The sequence below is a fragment of the Pristiophorus japonicus genome, chromosome 3, assembly GCF_044704955.1.
Source record: "Pristiophorus japonicus isolate sPriJap1 chromosome 3, sPriJap1.hap1, whole genome shotgun sequence".
Taxonomy (NCBI): domain Eukaryota; kingdom Metazoa; phylum Chordata; class Chondrichthyes; family Pristiophoridae; genus Pristiophorus; species Pristiophorus japonicus.
In genome coordinates this window covers 90,472,999-90,494,493 of record NC_091979.1, presented here as the reverse complement: position 1 = coordinate 90,494,493, position 21,495 = coordinate 90,472,999, and the positions used below count along the sequence as shown (strand labels likewise).

The 21,495-nt window shown below is 41.5% G+C and overlaps 1 protein-coding gene across 1 annotated transcript in view; it reads right to left on the bottom strand.

Annotated features, from left to right (window-relative positions):
* Positions 1-21,495, bottom strand: part of LOC139257742 (voltage-gated inwardly rectifying potassium channel KCNH7-like) — a 643,748-nt gene that overhangs the window by 71,305 nt on the left and 550,948 nt on the right. The window contains exons 9-11 of the mRNA XM_070874608.1: positions 19,281-19,680; positions 10,488-10,687; positions 2,689-2,941 (exon numbers count right to left, since the gene is read on the bottom strand). Of these exons, the coding sequence (XP_070730709.1) occupies positions 2,689-2,941; positions 10,488-10,687; positions 19,281-19,680 (853 nt within the window). The remainder of the gene's footprint in view (positions 1-2,688; positions 2,942-10,487; positions 10,688-19,280; positions 19,681-21,495) is intronic.

Sequence of the window (21,495 nt, the reverse complement as noted above, 5' to 3'; positions counted from 1 at the left end):
AATGATACTTAAAGGGTTGACAGTAGATAGGCAATGGCAAACATTTAAAGATCACATGGATGAACTACAACAATTGTACATCCCTGTCTGGCGTAAAAATAAAACGGGGAAGGTGGTTCAACCGTGGCTAACAAGGGAAATTAGGGATAGTGTTAAATCCAAGGAAGAGGCATATAAATTGGCCAGAAAAAGCAGCAACCTGAGGACTGGGAGAAATTTAGAATTCAGCAGAGGAGGACTAAGGATTTAATTAGAAGGGGGAATATAGAGTATGAGAGGAAGCTTGCTGGGAACATAAAAACTGACTGCAAAAGCTTCTACAGATATGTGAAGAGAAAAAGATTAGTGAAGACAAACGTAGGTCCCTTGCAGTCAGAATCAAGTGAATTCATAATGTGGAACAAGGAAATAGCAGACCAATTGAATAAATACTGTGGTTCTGTCTTCACGAAGGAAGACACGAATAACCTCCCGAAAATACGAGGGGACCGAGGGTCTAGCGAGAAGGAGGAACTGAGGGAACTGAGGGAAATCCTGATTAGTCAGGAAATGGTGTTAGGGAAATTGATGGGACTGAAAGCTGATAAATCCACAGGGCCTGATAGTCTTTATCCAAGAGTACTTAAGGAAGTGGCCCTAGAAATAATAGATGCATTGGTGGTAATTTTCCAACATACCATGGACTCTGGATCAGTTCCTATGGATTGGAGGGTAGCTAATATAACCCCACTTTTTAAAAAAGAAGGGAGAGAGAAAACAGGGAATTATAGACTGGTTAGCCTGATATCGGTAGTGGGAAAATGCTGGAATCAATTATTAAAGATGTAATAGCAGCGCATTTGGAAAGCAGTGACAGGATCGGTCCAAGTCAGCATGGATGTATGAAAGGGAAATCATGCTTGACAAATCTTCTAGAATTTTTTGCGGATATAACTAGTAGAGTGGATAAGGGAGAACCAATGGATGTGGTGTATTTGGACTTTCAAAAGGCTTTTGACAAGGTCCCACATAAGAGATTAGTGCGCAAAATTAAGGTGCATGGGATTGGGGGTAATGTATTGACGTGGATAGAGAACTGGTTGGCAGACAGGAAGCAGAGAGTCGGGATAAACGGGTGCTTTTCAGAATGGCAGGCAGTGACTAGTGGGGTACCGCAAGGTTCAGTGCTGGGACCCCAGCTATTTACAATATATATTAATGATTTAGACAAAGGAATTGAATGTAATATCTCCAAGTTTGCAGATGACACTAAGCTGGGTGGCAGTTCGAGCTGTGAGGAGGATGTTAAGAGGTTGCAGGGTGACTTGGACAGGTTAGGTAAGTAGACAAATGCATTGCAGATACAGTATAATGTGGATAAGTGTGAGATTATTCACTTTGGTGGCAAAAACAGGAAGGCAGATTATTATCTGAATGGTGACAGATTAGTAAAAGGGGTGGTGCAACGAGACCTGGGTGTCATGGCACATCAGTCATTGAAAGTAGGCATGCAGGTGAGTCCACACCTTGCATATTGTGTGCAGTTTTGGTCTCCTAATCTGAGGAAGGACATTCTTGCTATTGAGGGAGTGCAGCGAAGGGTCACCGGACTGATTCCCGGGATGACAGGACTGACATGTGAAGAAGGATTGGATCGACTAAGCATATTCGCTGGAATTTAGAAGAGTGAGAGGGGATCTCATAGAAGCATATAAAATTCTGATGGGATTGGACAGGTTAGATGCAGGAAGAATGTTCCCGATGTTGGGGAAGTCTAGAACCAGGGGTCACAGTCTAAGGATAAGGGGTAAGCCATATAGAACCGAGATGAGGAGAAACTTTTTCACCCAAAGAATTGTGAACCTATGGAATTCTCTGCCACAGAAAGTTGTTGAGTCCAGTTCCTTGGATATATTCAAAAGGGTGTTAGATGTGGCCCTTACGGCTAAAGGGATCAGGGGACAGAGAGAAGGCAGGAGTGGAGTACTGACGTTGCAAGATCAGCCATGATCATATTGAATGGCGGTGCAGGCTCGAAGGGCTGAATGGCCTGCTCCTGCACCTATTTTCTATGTTTCTATGTTTCTAATAAATGATCTTACAACTAACAAAAAAACAACCAACAGATTGTGAATGAATAAATGGGGTACGGGAGCATAGTGGTTATGTTACTGGATCAGCAAGGCAGAGGCAGTACCAATAATCCAGATAACGTGAATTCAAATCCTACCAGGACATTTTTAGAATTTAAATTCAGTTTAAAAAATCTAAATTATAAAGCAGGTATTAGTAAAAGTAACGATGAAGATACCAATTTGTCGTAAAAACCCAACTGGTCCACCTTCACCAGGTTTGGCTATATGTGACACACATCAATGTGGTTGACTCTGAACTGCCCTCTGAAGTGGCCTGGCAAGCCACTCAAATGTATCACCACCTTCTCAGGAGTATTAGGGATGGACAATAAATGCCAGAATGCCCAAAATAATAAATTAATAACCTTTGATTAAGATTGACAAAAATCCAAGTTAATTGACTTTTTTATGTATTCAACACAATGGAAAATTGCAAATTTGCAGGAAGAGCTTGACAAATATCTTTGTCATTTTACAGACATACTTTCAGCATTGGTCCTTCATATCTGCTAATGGAAAGCTGGAGAACACCATTCTAAAAGTCATGTAAATTCTTTGTTTCTTGTTCACTTACCAAGGATTGCTACTACAATGTTGTCCTTTAGGATTTCTATGGAACCCCGAGAGATGAAGTAGAGTGCAGTGAGGATATCCCCACTGTGAACCAATGTATCACCAGGTGGAGCATGTGTGGTTTTAAACTTCATGGCCAGAGCTCGTAGGCAGCCCTTACTGGCTCCTTTGAATGCCTTGCAGTTCTGAAGTAATGCCTGGTTGAGGTGGAGACATATGTCTGCCTGTAGACATTCAGGAAATCCCTTGAGGACCTAGTGGAAAAATTATACATCAGCAATAACGAATGGACACAGTATTTAACTCTAGTTAAAGAATTGTATCCTCAAATGTGATCATAAAAGTGCCATTCTTTGCTACACTTTTCATTGTAGAATTCTAAGCAACTGCTGTAGCTATTAGAACATTCTGTGGTCTTTCCAAATCTGTACTTTATTCCAAATGTGAATTAAGAATCTTGAATAATTTGAGCATTCATTTTGGAAATTGATTCTACCTAAGTAAAAAATTCAAGATAACAGTACTATGTTCAGACTGTGGCTGTTGGGCAGATCTGATATAAGGTTCCCTGTACCATCTGTAAAACAGTGTCCTTTCTATCCTCGTACACGAGGCTGTATTTTAACTCAGATCTAGGCACCATACCAAATATACAAATAGTTTATTTTACTAATGAGTTAAATCATCTTAAAGAAATGATGACACTGGACCAATAAAAAGATTAATAGCAGAGCAGATCTAAAAAAAAGCATTAAATTACTAGCAAATGTGCTAAAGAGTTTATTTATGTAGACCAACAGAAATAATAAAGTAAAAACTTCTTACTATTTTTAACTTAAAATGTCAACACAAGGCATACTATAATTTAGAAAGTTTAACTTCCTATACTATTAAAAAACATAAATATATTTTTAACAGCTCCCATGCAGCAGAGTTATTCCATGCTGAAGGATTTGCTAAAATGCTTCTGTTTTTCCCAATTTAACAGTTCCGTAGACAGCCACAATAATAAAAACAATTAGTCCTGGATTTTTGTTCAATGCTGTTCAGCCACCAGATGGCACAAAGTGCATCTTTTATCACTGAACAGATTTTATTCATAATAGACATACTTCACCAGGAGCAACAGATCCCTGGGTAATCACCAATAGGCATGTCCCATGCAAAAGAATACTGCATTTACACAACTTTACAGCGACAATACTGCAGTGCTTTCAATTTGAATTGAATGCTAATAAATGGTTAGAAATTGCATTTTAAATACAATTGGATACATTTTCAAATGGGCAGAAAATGCCAGGCTGGGGAAGGGGATGCAATTTCATGATATATTTGTTTGATGTGGCTCTGAGTGCAAAAGTGGAAAATTTATCCTTTTTGCTCTTTCCTAATGGTCCTAGTTGTATACAATGATGCTGTGTGAAGTAGAATGTTAGGTTTACAATGCAGTTTATTTACTGGGATTTCATATTATCCACTGAATTTTAAAACTTTAGTACAATTATGATTCTGTTCTGAGCTTGATTGAGTTGAAAAAACTACTCAGTATTAAAATGAATACAAATTCATCACTGACTCCCAGCCAGCTTGTGTGAATGGTCCTTTACACAGCATTATAAATAGTATTCGTTGCCGTGTTTCCATGTGAACAACTGCAACCTTTGTATTAATTTTTTAATCTCTTCATATCTAGTCTGCAACATTCCTGAAAAATTTTGTTTTTGGCAAGTTATGTTTTTAATCTCTTTGTGGAGCCTTGATCTCTCTTTTTATTCTTCCTTCGTTTTGTTTGTGCCCATTTTCATTTATTTATATCATATTGCTGTACAGTACTATGTGCTGACTGAAACACTGGGCGAGATAATGAAAGGGATCAATCCTGTTTAATTTCAGAGGCAGCCACAATCTGAAATATTATAATAACATATTATCTTCACTAAAGGAGGATTGTTAGTGGCTAAAAACATGATTCTCAGCTGCTGGATCCATTATTGTGTTTCAGTTACCAATCTCTTTGTTTAAGAAGAGCTTTTGTTTTCAGGACAAAAAAAATGTTTCCATCTTGGTTCTTAACATGTCTGACATTATCAATAATTGGCCCAGGTGAGAAATATAAATGAATGTGTTTCCCCACTATATCTCATGTAAATACACTGCGAGCAGTTTAGAGAGATCCTGTTGAAGGTAACATTGATTTAAGGGGAGTATTTGCTCAGTCACCAATCAAATATCTATACCGTACAAGTTTTGCTTGGTGGAATGATTGGATAAAGAAAATAATTGATTGCCTCTGTGGTTTTCTTCTTAAGTTGTTTTAAGGACATTTGTGATTCTGGAATTGGCATAATTCAATGGCAACTTTACTCTCATATAACCTGGATAATGCAGATTCCATCCAACCATTACCAGCCAAAAACACTGTTGAGATATGCCTTATTCACTGTATCAAACTTCAGAATATACATTCTTAAATAAATGAAATAATTAAATATGTTACTGGTAATAAAAACAGTTGGCCCTTGCATAATTAAACCTGCATTAACACAAATAGGGAAGTTTATAAAAAATTCAAAGCACCTCTTATTTTTTGACCTTTCTCACTTCTTGCTGCATTTCTGCAGACACAATCTAAAACCATCCACAGCATTCTGCTTTTCTCAAGAAATCACTAATTAAATGAGATTTTGGATGTGAGATACTAAACTGCATAAATGCCAAAACACAAAAGCAGGAAATGCTCAGATCAGGCAGCAGCTGTGGAGAAACACGCCAACGGCCTATAAATTCTGTCGCTAACTGGCCGAATAAGCCCCAATATGGCAGGCAGGGAGCACGTGCGCATTTCAGGCTGGAAGTGAGCCACGCACATTGGGAATAAAGATAACTGCTCTGTAGGCATAACCTAAGATGCTAATTTGTTCTCATCATAATATTGTGTCTGAATGCAATGCGAAACAATTAGTGGGCAAACTGCAATACAATCCATTTGTTTTAAATATTTTTGTAAAGAACCCACTTCAAGATTCTGTACATGGTGTACTTCACAATTAGATAGTCAAACTCAAGGTAAAAATATCCTTTTTTATGCAACAATTTGGTTGATTTGTTTCCGTTTTCCGTTTTCCTACCACAGCTGAGTGCCTGTTGCTCTAGGACTGATCAAGGAAAGAGAAGAATAGTTTGCAAGGGGTTGAATGGGTATAAAACCATCAGCTGTTTTCCATTACTACCACCACAATATGTAATCTCTCTGATCTGGTGCAGTCGCCATTTGACTTGATGCCTTGCCCTGTGCATGGAGTAAAAATTGTATAACTTTTTTCATTCAAAAAGGTTCAACTTACCACTTGGTAAATCTGTTGTGGAAAATAAAGACTGCAGCATGTCAAGTTTGCACTGCAGGTATTGATATATTACATTGAACAACTTGGATTACTAATGGGCAAGTCACAGATTTCCCAGAGCAATTCTAGTCTAAAAAAATTAGTGTGAGGTTTTTGTATTGGAGTCTAGCTGGAAGCAGTGCTACTGCCAGTTTACACCAAGGTATTAATGGTGATACTATCTTCACTGAATCCTATAGTAAGTTATTGTTAGGATTGGAGGAAGCAGCTGGGACTATTGACAGTGGGGTGAGCCAGTGTGAATCCAGTTCTGTCTCTCTTCCATTGCTGAGTGCTGGTTGAGATAGTCAGATAGAAGCACATGTCATTGCTGAATGTCAGCTTCAAGGATTAAAATAGCCAGGACTGTAGATTGACATTCAATACTCAGCAGAAGAGGATATTGGTTGGGTATTGCAGAAAATGTTTTTAAAGCAATTGTGCCCAATTAAATTATAGCATGCTGTATATTTAACCCACTGAAGAAAATGTTCAGCACAACATATAAAGTCCATTGACATTTTGAAATGTAATCAAGAGGATGGAAATAAGTATTAGCGCCTGTACCACTACTGTGCTCCTGGTAAAATTCAGCCTCTTGGGAGCCTGATACTGGTCAATTTATATTATGGTGAGTTTGTGAGAACTGTCTCAATAGCCCTGAATTCTTAAATGCAGCTTCACTAAGAATGGCACCGCCTCCTTTTTGCTTTGCCTTTGTGAGGGGGGAAGAAATGGTGACTGGTCACAATGTCATCTCTTCCTCACTTTACTTAAATATGACCCCCATGGGGCCTCCATGCTTATGAAACCTGGAGGACACATTCATTATGCTGGCATGGATAACATTAGATAATTGCTTATATTCATCAGATTAACTAGTTTGCCCTCCATCTCAAAAAAAATCAAGATTATATTGATGGAACTTGGATAGTTAGGCTGAATGAGGAGAACATATAAATGAAGCATACTATTTAGATCCAGTTTCAACATATAATTTGAGAGGTTGATTTAAAACAGATGTTCCTGTCTTTTTTTTGAAAAACCAAGGTGAAGGGCTAAAGCCACATAGTGCAGGATACCATCAAGGTTGAAAAGAACAAAACAGAAGAGAAGGTAAATCAGCAAGTAACGTCAAGTAAAAACCAAATACCATAAATAACTGTTGCACATGCAGAGTAATCTAATATTGAAAAGGTTACCACTTCATTTTGTTTTATGCTGCTATCATTGTTTTTGTCTATTGATAACAGTGCTGTATAGTCTAGCGTAATGAGGTTGTGCATTGAACAAAGAATACAATATTGGCCTGGATTTTGCGATACAAACAACAATGAGGCTATCAGCGCTCATCGTTATTATGGAGCGAATTGGACAGCAACCTCTGGCAGCGCACATGCGCAGTTAAACATGGAAATCCAGAAGTTGCTGTCCAACTTACCCTGCTCCTCCACAAGCTTTGCTACACCGGCACCTTGCTGAGAGATTCGATATTAAAGCTGGAGAACTTACCCACTAAACACACCAAAAAAATGTAGGGCTGGTGCATTCAGGTGTCACTGAATTTTTACCAGCGTATTATGTCTTAATTACTGCCAAACAACCTCTCTGGCCATAAAAATTTAATTTTACAAGTATGGAGTCTCATTCTTTCAGATTTTAATTATTATTGGAGATGTAAAAAAAATTAAAATGAATATAATTGTTTTTAAAACTTATTATCTCTGTTTCTTATCTCTTAATCCTATCTTTCTCTCCCTCTCTTTATTTTGCTTTCTGTACATGATTTTACATTAAATTAAATATTCTAATTTATATTTCCTGCATATCTTAGTGAGGATTCTTCAATCTGATTGTTTGAAAAGATTTGCTGTTGCTTTACCTGCTCTCTCACACACCACAGTAGAGGGCGTTGCACTGAAAAGGATCTCTAAATACTGTAAGTTGCAGCTCAAAAGCCCATGAAAAGTCTGTGGGCAGCTGTAAGTGTAATGAATGGCGAGAGCCGTTCCTTTGCCGCTGATCGCAAAATCTGGGCCAATGTGCTTGGAAGAGCAATGTGCAGAAAAGTGTTACATGTCCTGTAAACTCTCTGAGACTGAAGGACATTTTTAGTTATAGAAAACAAACATGCTTTCTGTCATATATTTTTTTTAAAAGCATTCTTAAAAGTCAATATTGTGATTAAGTATAAAATTACAATATATTTATTTTCATAGTACACTGTAATTCAAATGAAAAATTACAATCTTGTACTTTTGTCTAGAAATGGAGTAAAATGCTACTGCATTCCTTCAACTACTATAAATGTAACTTGCTTCTATCAACTCAACATCTAGTACTTATAATTCATAACATTGCACATTCTACTGACTGCCCTGGAGACTGCTCTTTATATCACACATATGTAATCCGGATTTCCCTACTCTTTCATTTCTTTTTACAATAAGAGTTGTCAGATTTTATGATAATGATGTTTGAGAATGTCATGCAGTAGCAGTTTGCTCAAAAAACATGCAAATCTGACAAGTGTGCAATGGTTTAGAGGCTAGAAAAGTGCAGTTAATCCTTGTAATGCTGTCATGCATATGGTTTGAACTTAAAGCACTCACACATGGAAAATAAATCACAATGCTAAAGCAAGGCAACTTGTTCATAAAGTAAAAATAAAAATGTTTACAAGGAAAACTATGCAATGCAAACCATAAGCATATGGAAATAAGAGACATGGGTAATGCGGACTGTGGGATACAAACTTTTAATCAAATTACAACCAATTATTGAGCTATATAAAAAGTTGTAATTTGCTTTTATTGTCTCCCACAATTCACCTTACTCCCATTTCTTTATAATTCATTACCTAACTATTGGCTCATGCAGAAATCTCACAAATTAAATTTAGAAAGCACCAAAAAAGTTCAATAAGCTGCAAAAATAACAATGGTGTTTTCCACACTTGTATATAACAATGACATATACCTCCTGTTCTTACCAGAGGGGGTTGAGTTATTCCAAGTATTAAGTTGTGAAGCAGATAAAGAAGAGATAAGCTTTTATAAGTACAGCAAATAATTAAATGTTGTATTACATTTATTTTATTTTTACACTGGTACATCTTATATTGGGACTTGAAACATGATTAATAAAATGTTATTATATACAGTAAAATTAATATCATTCGCATTCAGTCCAAGAGGAGATATCTTTTGGTATTTTTGTAACTGATCATCAAGAATTTAAGACTGGAAAAATTCTTGCACTAATGTGTTTGATCAGCCTAAAAAAAATATGTTTTAAATTAAAAGGGTGTAAACCTTGCCTACTGATTGACCTTCTAATTGATGCATTCAGTGCATATTTTTAAATGTTATGGTTGTACACTACCAAAATAAAAATCCCACCAACCTAGATTCTTGTCCAGGGGCAGAAGTGCTAGTAACCATAGCACATCTGTTCCTGGGCAATGTGCTTACCCGGGAAGTGGGTAAGTTGGCAGAGAGGGGAGGGAGATGCATAGGCATAGCTTCCATGCACTGGCTCTGTTCCAAAACTGCAGAGCTGACACAGGATTGTCTCATCAATTTGTTAAAAAAATGTGAGCTGATTATTAAAATTAAAAGCAATTGTTTGTTTCCACACATTATTAGTGATATAAGTGAAAATGATCTTGACACATTTGCAAAATTATCCTTAAACTATCAGCTATTTTATCCTCAAAGAAATAAAGTTCTAATATACTTGAAATTCTGATAATGACATATTAATAGTAAATTGGAGGCAGATGTCAAAACACCAGGATGTTTCTACTGTAGCTAATATAGCATTGGCAATAAAATAGGAGCACAATGTCTTCAAAATACCATTTGTAATGATGTTATTAAGCAGATGTGTCAGACCTGGTCAGGAAACCATCTTTTACATTTGACAGTACTGACTGGGTTTCTGACTGGATCACTCACACGTTGCTTTTCAAAGCAGTTAAGGAGCTTGTGAATGTTGAATAAAAACCTCAGTTCCATTAGTATTTAGCCTCGCAGGTTATAAATAAGAAAATAACATAGACTATAGGTTTATTTATGAAATTTCAGAATTCTAATATACCATTCTTAATAATTATCACCACATATATATTTCTTCGGACCTTAAATCACAAAAAGGTTTATTTAATGTTTTCACTCAATTTAAACTCAGTTGCAGAATCTTAATTTATCAACTGTGCCAGGCTAAGTAATTAACAGCAATAGCTATGCTCCATATATCTTCTACTGTTTATTAATAGCACATTGACAGTGAGTCAACTGCTTCCAGTATCCCTGCAGTTACCCAATCCCCTGTTCCACTACTTACAGGTTTTGTCAACCACAGTTCTGTCTATTGAAAGACAATCTCAACTAATGAACAGATCTGTTGTACATACCATATTCATATCTATGCCATTTGTGTATGTCCAGGCATGTTGGAAGTATTCCTCTAGCCTCTGACGGAGAGGGTTGGGAATCTGATGAAAGCGTATAAATTCCTTGACTCGAAGCATTTGCATGTGATACCTTGCTGTTCCCGAATACAGTCTCTGGATAATTGCTGAGACATTACCAAATATACTGGCGTACATTAGTGCTGGTCAAGGAGAAAACATAGATCCAATCAGACAGGTTAAGCGTCACTTGCATTTATTTGAAGTATTTTTCAATATATTGTATCGATTAAATTGATAGTTTATAATTACTTTAAAAACTTATCTTGAATCATAACTGCCAAAACTAGCTAACAGCCATATCGCGTATGCGAGGTAATTTGCCATGCCATTGATTTAAAAATGTTATAAATGAAAATTAAATCATGATGTGTTGCTTCTCCCCCAGTTCATTTAGTCAATTGCTTTCGCCTCCTTGCATTTTCTTTCAGAATCACATTGTGGAAATATCTTCAAATTTAATCATTATCATTAGAGTACAAAGAACATTCAGAGAGGGGCAATAGTGCTCCAAATTTAGTTTAAATTGTGAGTTTTTTTACTGTCTATTTTTGGGAGGATAACTGGTAGTTTGTAAAAGAGCAATGTTTGAATTTTTGAGAAGAAGCTGAGAATTATGGCTAGCCCCTCAAGACTTGCTGTCAACTTGTATGATTCTGATATGTTTTAAAGCAGCTTGAACCAGCTGTCTCGGGATTTGAGGCCCAGTACGCTTATCTACTAGGGCCCACGGAATATTACTCCAGTGCCGAGCAACCACTATGGATGTACCACAGCTGAGTAAATATGGTCAGTACTAAGATGTTGGGCAGCATTTATATTTGTATATCACTATAAATATAAATGCAGTACAGATATATTGGTGTCGTATAATAAAGATATGAGAGGCAATGTGAAATGAATGACTGCCTTTAAAACCCACCTGTTCATATTTGTTGTGGTCACTGTATCAAACCATTGTATTAATCTTGAACATTTCTCTGCAAAGCCCAAATTCTAGAGCAATGGCAGATTTAATGGCAAAGTTAATCCTAGGACAACTCTAATCTAATTAAGGAATTCCATTCAGCAGATCACTTTCCATTAACACACTTCAATCAATCATAATCCTTGCCAAGCTTGAAAGTTCTCACGTTTCTGTTTCCAGTGCCCAGCACGCTAGGTAGAATCATTCAATTGATTGGTCTGATCTAAAGGCAGTTTACCTTCAGAGTTTAAGCTTCTGAGTGCCACCATGTTCTTGTAAAAGATAATTGATAATAAATTCTCATCATCATTTTTGGCTGGTTTAACTTATGCCCTTATTGGCCCCAAGTTTCCACATGCGGCGAAAAAGGCACACCTCAGAGCTGGGCGCCTGTTTTTCGCGCCGAAAACGGCGCCGGAAAATAAGTGTGGTATTCTCGAGCTCCTTGGAGCTCGATGTCTGCTTGGCGCGGCGCACAGGCGGCGGAGCCTACCACTCGCGCCGATTTTGTAAGTAGGAGGGGGGGGGTACAATTGAAATGAGGCTTCTTGGTGCCGGCAACCCTGCGCCTGCGCGTTGGAGCATTCACGCACACGCAGTCTGAAGTAAACATTGGCACTCGGCCATTTTTAAAAGTACTGCAGAAAAAGTGAAGATTTGTTTCTTGGACCCCTGCAAAGGCTTGTATTTAAATTTTCTTGATATTTCTGTGTGTGAGGGAGTGCTTTTAGCAGCACTGCTGAATAAATCACCTGCTGAAATCAGTGAGTTCAGCTTTTCACTGCTAAACTTGCAGAACCGGTGCCTGCAAATTAAGGACTGTGTGTTTGGAGAAATAAAAGTGCCAATTCAACTTTGCAATGGATCAACTTCCACCAAGAACAAAGAATTTCTTGCATGAGGAAGCAAGCCATTGCATAATATGTAGTGTATCCATTCTGCAAATTTAAATATAAAGATGTCGATGTGGCTGCCTCTCCCTGTCCAAATGGCCTCAGTCAGTCCCCCTCACAGCTCGAAGGCTGCTGCTGTTCTTTCTTCGGCTCCCAACCAGCCACTGACACCGCTGCAATCCCATGGCCGAATGGCCACACGTCCGCTCCTGATTCTTCGGCTCCCGGCCAGCCACTGACGCCGCTGCAATCCCATGGCCGAATGGCCTCAAGTCCGTCCGGGTGCTGCATCTTCGCGGGGAATGAAGGCCTGCCTCAAGCACCGCAGCTCAGCTCGAAGGCTGCTTGCTGCCTGTCGCTGCCGTCGAGACGAGACACTGACGCCACACCCCTGCCTCAAGCACTGCAGCTCAGTTCGAAGGCTGCTTGCTGCTTGCCGCTGCCGTCGAGACACTGACGCCACACAGTTGCCTGAAAGGCCTGCCTGAAGCACTTTCACACAGGTAGGAACATGGTTTATTTAATCTTTTCTTTGCTTATAAATTTTTATTCAGGTTGGATTTATTTGTATAATATTTGTATAAGTATAACTAAGGATTGATTGTAGAATTTAATGACTTCCCTTCCCCCCCTGCCCCCCCCCCCACCTCATTCCTGACACCTAATTTGTAACCTGCGCCTGATTTTTTAAAGTGTAGACAAGGTTTTTTCAAGCGTACAAAAATCTTCACTTGCTCCATTCTAAGTTAGTTTGGAGTACGTTTTCACTGTGGAAACTTTGAAATCAGGTGTCAGTGGCCGGACACGCCCCCTTTTGAAAAAAAAATTCTGTTCCAAAGTGAAACTGTTCTACCTGACTAGAACTGCAGAAAACTAAATGTGGAGAATTCCGATTTCTAAGATACTCCGTTCTACATCAGTTGCTCCTAAAAATCAGGAGCAAATTATGTGGAAACTTGGAGCCATTATATCTAGCCTGTTGTGCTGAATAGGATCTATTGAATAATGTCAACTTAGTAACACCACTCAGGCATAATTAGAGTTCTAGCATCGTCTTAAATTCAGTACACCACTGCACATGCACAGCCACCTATATAGTGTGCTGTGCATCATGTACATTTTTGCACTCATGTAGTTATGCAGCCAATACAAGCTGGCCATGTGCACGTTATACTTACTTATCAGAGAATCATCCATAGAGCTAATAGGTTCATACTAGTTCAGTAGTGAAAATGACAGCTCCAATGATGCATTGAAATTTGAAGCATAGTGCTGATTCCAGATGTCATTCTGGAGCCGACACATTATAATACCACTGCCAGGCCACCACCCTGAGTGTACTACAGCTGAGTAAATAAGGCCTGTACTAAGATGTTGTGCATCATTTTACCACTGCAAGTATTGTTATATAATGTGGATTTGTATTTACCCCACACAGCCACCAGAGGGCTCATTCCCCGGAGTCCTAAGGGATCCCAAAATCCCTTGGGAGCACAGGTATTTAAGAAGGCTTCACAGGTTGGAGAGACCTGAAATAATAGACTGAGGTCACACTTTACTTTGAGCTCACAGTGTTCTGTCTGACTCTTTCTCCATACAGATGGCGAGGTACCGGTTCTACACCTACAACAGGTCTGAAGACCAGGAAGTGGCGAGTTATGTCGCCGAGCTGAGACGCCTTGCAGGACATTGTGAATTTGAAGGACATTTGGAGCACATGCTCAGAGACTTTTATGTACTTGGCATTGGCCACGAAACCACACTTCACAAGCTTTTGACTGTAGAGACCCCAACCTTAAGTAAGGCCATAGCGATAGCCCAGGCGTTCATTGCCACCAGTGACAATGCTAAGCAAATCTCTCAGCAGACAAGTGCTGCTACAAGTACTGTGAAAAAAGTGATGTTGTTTTCGAATCGTAATGTACAGGGCAGATCACACATACCTGCAGCTACACATCTGCAGATGTCTGAGTCCACCATCAAGGGTGATGAATACAAGGCAATTAACATCTTGTTGGTGCTGCGGGGGTGATCATCGTTTCCATTCATTCCGATTGAAAGGATACATTTGCAAGGGCTGTGGAACAATGGGACACCTCCAACGAGTGTGCAGGCGAGCTGCTAACCCTGTTAAACCTGCAAACCACCACGTTGCAGAGAAAGACAGATCCACGGAGGATCACTATGAATCAGAGCCTCAGATAGAGGAGGCAGAGGTACATGGGGTGCACACATTCACCACGAACTGTCCCCCGATAATGCTGAATGTTGAACTAAATTGGCTCCTGGTATCAATGGAGTTGGACACGGGCGTGAGCCAGTCCATCATGGGCAAAAAGACTTTCAAAAGGTTGTGGTGCAACAAGGCCTCAAGGCCAGTCTTAACTCCAGTTCACACGAGACTGAGAACTTACACTAAAGAACTGATTCCTGTAATTGGCAGTGCTACCGTAAAGGTCTCCTACGATGGAGCGGTGCACAAGCTACCACTCTGGGTCGTACCGGGCGATGGTCCCACGCTGTTCGACAGGAGCTGGCTAGAAAAGATACGCTGGAGCTGCGACGATGTCCGAGTAACTATCAATCGTTTCTCCCTGCAGGACAAATACCCACTACCAAAAGCCAACTACCTCTTTGCAATGCTGGCGGGAGGAAGACATTCATGAAGCTGGATCTGACTTCAGCCTACATGACACAGGAATTAGAGGTATCATCGAAGGCCCTCATCTGCATCAACACGCACAAAGGTCTTTTTATTTATAACAGATGCCTGTTTGGAATCTGATCATCGGCGGCAATATTCCAGAGAAACATTGAAAGTTTACGGAAGTCGGTCCCGCACACCGTGGTCTTCCAGGACGACATCTTGGTCACAGGTCGGAACACAGTCGAGCACCTGCAGAATCTGGAGGAGGTTCTTAGTCGACTCAACCGCGTGGGGCTCAGATTAAAAAACTCAAAGTGCGTTTTCCTGGTGCCTGAAGTGGAGTTCCTGGGAAGGAGGATTGCGGTGGATGGCATCAGGTCCATTAACTCGAAGACGGAGGCAATCGGGAATGCACCGAGGTCACAGAACATGACGGAGCTACGGTCGTTTCTGGGACTTTTGAACTACTTTGTAACTTCTTACCGGGTCTTGGCATCCTGCTAGAACCACTACATGTCTTACCACAGAAAGGAGGCGAATGGGTTTGGGGCAGAAGCCAAGAAAATGCCTTTGTAAAAGCGAGAAAATTGTTATGCTCAAATAAATTGCTTGTGTTGTATGTTCCATGTAAGTGTTTGGTACTAGCATGTGATGCATCGTCACATGGCGTCGGGTGTGTATTGCAACAAGCGAATGATTTCGGGAAACTGCAACTGGTTGCTTATGCATCCAGGAATCTGTCTAAGGCCGAGAAAGCCGACAGTATGATTGAAAAAGAAGCGTTAGCGTGTGTCGATGGGGTAAAGAAAATGCATCAATACCTGTTTGGGCTAAAATTCAAATTGGAAACTGACCATAAGCCACTTATATCCCTGTTTTCCGAGAGTAAAGGTATAAATACCGCATACAGAGATGGGTGCTCACGTTGTCCGCATACAGGCCAGGCACAGAAAACTGTGCCGATGCTCTTAGTAGGCTGCCATTACCCACCACGACGGTGGAAATGGCGCAGCCCGCAGATCTAGCCATGGTTATGGAAGCATTTGAGAGTGAGCAATCATCCGTCACTGCCCGGCAGATCAAAACCTGGACAAGCCAGGACCCCTTATTATCTCTACTCAAAAGCTGTGTGCTTCACGGGAGCTAGTCCAGAAATGCAGGAAGAGATAAAGCCGTTCCAGTGGCGCAAAGATGAAATGTCTATACAGGCAGGCTGCCTTCTGTGGGGCAATCGAGTAGTGGTCCCCAAGAAGGGTAGAGACACCTTATTCAATGACCTCCACAGTACCCACCCAGGCATCGTAATAATGAAAGCAATAGCCAGATCCCAGGTTTGGTGGCCCGGTATCGATGCGGACTTAGAGTCCTACGTTCACAGATGTAATACATGCTCGCAGTTAAGCAATGTACCCAGGGAGGCGACGCTAAGTTTATGGTCTTGGCCCTCCAAACTGTGGTCTAGGGTACACGTCGACTATGCAGGCCCGTTCTTGTGTAAAATGTTCCTTGTGGTTGTAGACACGTACTCCAAGTGGATTGAATGTGAGATAATGTCGGCTAGCACGCCCGCTGCCACCACTGAAAGCCTGCGGGCCATGTTTGCCACTCACGGCTTACCCGATGTCCTGGTGAGCGACAATGGGCCATGTTTTACCAGTGCTGAGTTCAAAGAATTCATGACCCGTAACGGGACCAAACATGTCACATCTGCAGGCAGAGAGAGCAGTGCAAACCACCAAGCAAGGCTTGAAGAGGATAACTGAAGGCTCACTGCAGACTCGCCTATCCCGAATCCTGCTTAGCTACCGCACGAGACCCCACTCACTCACTGGGATCCCACCTGCTGAACTGCTCATGAAAAGAGCACTCAAGACAAGGCTGTCATTAGTTCACCCTGATCTGCATGAACAGGTAGAGAGCAGGCGGCTTCAACAAAATGCATATCATGATAGCGCAAATGTGTCACGTGAGATTGAAGTCAATGACCCTGTATTTGTATTAAATTATGGACAAGGTCTCAAGTGGCTTCCCAGCACTGTCGTGGCCAAAGAGGGTAGCAGGGCGATTCAGGTCAAACTTTCAAATGGACTCATTTTCCGGAAACACTTGGACCAAATAAAACTCAGTTTCACGGACTACCCTGTGAAACCCACCTTGGACCCTACATTTTTTGATCCCCCAACACACACACCAGTGGCAACCGACACCACGGTTGACCACAAAGCAGAACCCATCATCCACAGCAGCCCTGTAGGGCTCAACACACCAGGCAGCCCAGCAAGGCCAGCTACACAGCAGCCCAGCGAGGGCCCAACATATGATTCAACAATACCAGCTTTAACACCGAGACGATCAAGCAGGGCAAGAAGGGCCCCAAATCGACTCACACTGTAAATAATTACACTATTGACTTGTTATATATGTGGAATTGTATTTACTCTACACAGCCACCAGAGGGCTCGTTCCCCGGAATCCTAAGGGATCCCATAATCCCTTGGGAGCACAGATATTTAAGGAGGCTTCACAGGTTGGAGAGGTACTCTGGAGACCTGCAATAAAAGACTAAGGTCACACTTTACTTTGAGCTCACAGTGTTCAGTCTGGCTCTTTCTCCATATGCAAGTATAAATTCAGGATAAATATAATTGGTATTATAGGGCTCAAATTTCCCCAACCCTTTTTTCCGGAGTACTAACCCGAGATGCAGCGACTTTGTGCGCTGGAAATGGCGGCGAAAAAATGTGCCCCCAGCCTGGCTGCTCTGCCGAGTGTCCCGGGTCCTGGCGTGGCGTATATAGTGGAGTGGGGGGGGGCGGAGCTATAGTCCTGCGCCGAAAACAGTGCCAGCAACTGTCCGCATGCGCAGTGGAGTCTGCACGCATGCTCCTCGCCCTCCCAGCACGTCCTGCAGTCTGTGAGCAGGACCCGATACTCGCCACCCCTATCCCTGGCCGAAGGCTCTCCCGCACCAGCCGGGGCGGCCCCCTGCAGATCTCTCCGCCCGCCCCCCCCCATCACCGATGCCGCTGTGGATCTCTCTCACCCCCCTTCACCGATGCCGCGTTCAGCCTCTCCCTCCTTCCCCCATTCACAAATGCTGCGTTGAGCCTAGCCTCCCGGTGTGCGCCTTGCCGCCCCAATCCCAGGCCGAATAGCTTCCCACACAGGCAGGCCGCAGCCGAGTTTAGTTGAAGGTAGGATTTATTTCAGTTCTTTATTTGTTAATTGAATTATTTACTTCAGTTCTTTATTTTTTATTGAATGCTTATTATTTTAATGCTGTGTTTAATGCTTTGTAAGTCTTGGGGTGCTTTAGGTGCAGGTCTTCTTGCTTCCTTTTATTTCTTATTTGTTAATTAATTGCTTATTACTTTTTGGGCTTTGTTTAGTGCTTTGTAAGTCTTGGTGCAGGTCCTCTCAGCTTCCTTGTATTTTTAATTTATTATTGAATGCTTATTTTTGACCTTTGTTTAGTGCTTTGTAAGTCTTGGTGCTTTAAATGTACTAACCTGCGCTGATTTCTTAACTTTCCACAAGTGTTTTCTGTGCGGCCACAAGTGGCCACATATGTTGGCCTAAGTTAGTTTGGAGCAACTATTAGCTGTCCAAACTGGCTTAAATGGCCAAAACGGCTCGTAACGCCCCCTTTTGAAAAAAAAAACTAAACTAAACGGAGCAACTCCTGGGCAAATTTGGGCCCATAATATATCGTTAGGAAATAAGTGTAGACAGAACTGCAATATAGAAAGTCCCCTTCCTGGTAAACTAGCTCAGCCTTTTGAAAATGTAGCTTTACTCTGTCAGAAATACCAGAACTGGCAGTGCCATTAGGTGTGTACATTACTGACCAACAACTGAACATACCCCAGAAAATTATGACAATAAAGAGGAGAGGTGGGGTTGGTTACTTAGCACAGTTCTTTGCTCGACATTACATAAATCATGTCAAATACTATATCACAGAGGTGTCGTAACAGTTTCAGGGATTGTCTCAATGAGGTCAGCTCCAATCACCTCCCCCTTAAAAAAACATATTTGTAGTATTTGAAAGTAATCCTGAATTGGGAACTTATTTATTGAGTATATCAAAAGATATAAATCCCAACGAGAAGAGTTGCAGTTTAAGATGCATTTCATAAAAGAAGATGGCAAGGTTATAGAACTAAAGCACCTTTCGGTATTCACTTTGCTTAATACTAAAAATAGTTCGGACAGTAAGGATCACTTACAGCCAATAAGCATGACGCAGATGGAAAAGATCTTCTCCGAGTTGGTGTTAGGAGACACATTCCCAAAGCCAACACTTGTCAGACTACTGAAAGTGAAGTAGAGTGCTGTCACATATTTATCCTTGATGGATGGTCCAGAGCCAGCATCGCTGTCATTATATCGTTTCTCTATCTGATGTCCTAAAGAATCCAACCAGCCAATTTTGTGTCGCAGGAATGGCCGCTCCACATTCCCGATGGCATACCAAATGCAAGCGAGCCAGTGAGCAATCAAGGCAAATATGCACATGAGGAGCATCAGAACAGCAGCCCCATATTCAGAGTATCGGTCTAATTTACGGGCCACCCTCACCAGACGCAGCAGACGAGCTGTCTTCAGGAGACCAATCAGTGTTGTAGTCTGTAAAAACAGTAGAATTATTAGTGATCATGGAAAGTGACTATAGCTTTTCCAAATCCTCTAAATTATAACGTTGCGTTCATTCATTTTCTAAAAGATACCCTGCCTGATACCCAGCATAAGAATATGCAGTACAATGCTTTCAGTACAGGAAGCCCCATTTTCACAAATTAAATGGTTACAATAAAACTTCTAGTGAGGAAATTGCCCTCTGCACTGTTTCGGGCGGATAATTCGAATATTATTGAGAGGTGTGGGGAAGAGACGGGAAATTCGTCTCTTTAACTGTGACACCACCTCCCAGCTCTATGGGCCGCTGTTTGAGGCGGTGATGGGCGGGTTCGGGTCGGGAGTGGGGCGGTGTCCACCACCGTTGCGCTGACACGTAGCAATGTCCCTCCCCTTCAGATAAAGGGGAGGAACGCCATGAGGCCTAGTGAGGCCTCCACTGGGCCATGATGGAAGAGTTCAGCCAGGCCAACGGGCCGGCACCCAAGAGAGGGTGCTGGGCTGCCTCTTGGCAGCCTGTTTGAACCCGCGGCCGTCATTGTTGGCCGACTGCAAATTCGGCCGACAGTTAAAAGAAAATGGTGGCCGCGCTGGTGCGCCCTCCCTTTAAGGGCGGCCGCACTGCCCAGCCATTGGTAGCTTCCCACCTCGCGAAGCTGTCAGTGGCACCGACCTGTGTCGTCTGCGTTCCTGCGGGGCAATTTCCCTTGTGGGGCAGAAAAGGGGTCGACATGCAGCCCGACAAGGGGTCGGAGCGCCGGGCTGGGAGGAAAGTTGGGGCGTGGCAGAAACCTGTTTCAGCCTGCCCCCAGTCGGTAAGGCCTTACTGCCCCATTACGGCCTCTTAGAGATGGTAACAGGCCTTAAAAAAGGGGCAATTTCGGCCCCTTAATGTTTACTGCAGAAAGGCTTAATGATAATCCTCAATAGTTACACATCAAATAAATTAATGAGGTAAGGAATTAATTAGATTCTCATTGCAGATTCAAACCTTGACAATCGTTAATAAATATTATGTTCATCGGCCATATCATCTGCAAGTATGGGATAACCTTCCACATGTTTTACATGTATGCTGACATCCTTGAACGCCAATTGCCTGCCCAACATCAAACAAAAATTTTCTTCAACTCAATCAGTTGCAGCTCCCAACATCATATATATGCCCCTGGTCCGGATTCCATCCATATCTCCAGTACACTCTCAGGGTAAATCTGCTGGTGTGCAACCTGAGATCCCTGTTTGACCCATTCCTGAGTTGAACATTTTACCTCACATTTGTTCTGCTACCAAGATAACATTTGTCTATCTTTAGAAAATTGCCTGTCTAAGCTGTTACTGCCCCAAGTGCTGTTGAAGGCCATATACGCACCTTCGTCACCTGGGAGATTACATTTTCTAGTGTACTCTTCACTATCTCCCTACCTCCACCCTTTGCAAACTTCAGCTAATCCAGAGTTCTGTAGTCAGTGTCCTCTTCCACACCATCATTCTTGCTGAGTTTCACTGGCTCCCTGTACCTCAGTTAATGAGCTCTCAATCTGTTTACTCATAAGATGATAATAGAGAAGGATGAAGTATGATGAAAACCAGGTTACTTGATTGGAGGAAAACTGATTTTAAGGGGCTGAGAATAGAACTTTGGTTAGCAAAAATGGGCGACAATATTGGCAAACAACGATGTGGAACAACAATGGGAAACATTTAAAAGGGAGTTCAACAGAGTGCTGGAAAAATACATAGTAAAATATTTTACAGTCACATCAAAAGGAAGGTTGGGATGGAAATAGGGCCTTTAAGGGATAG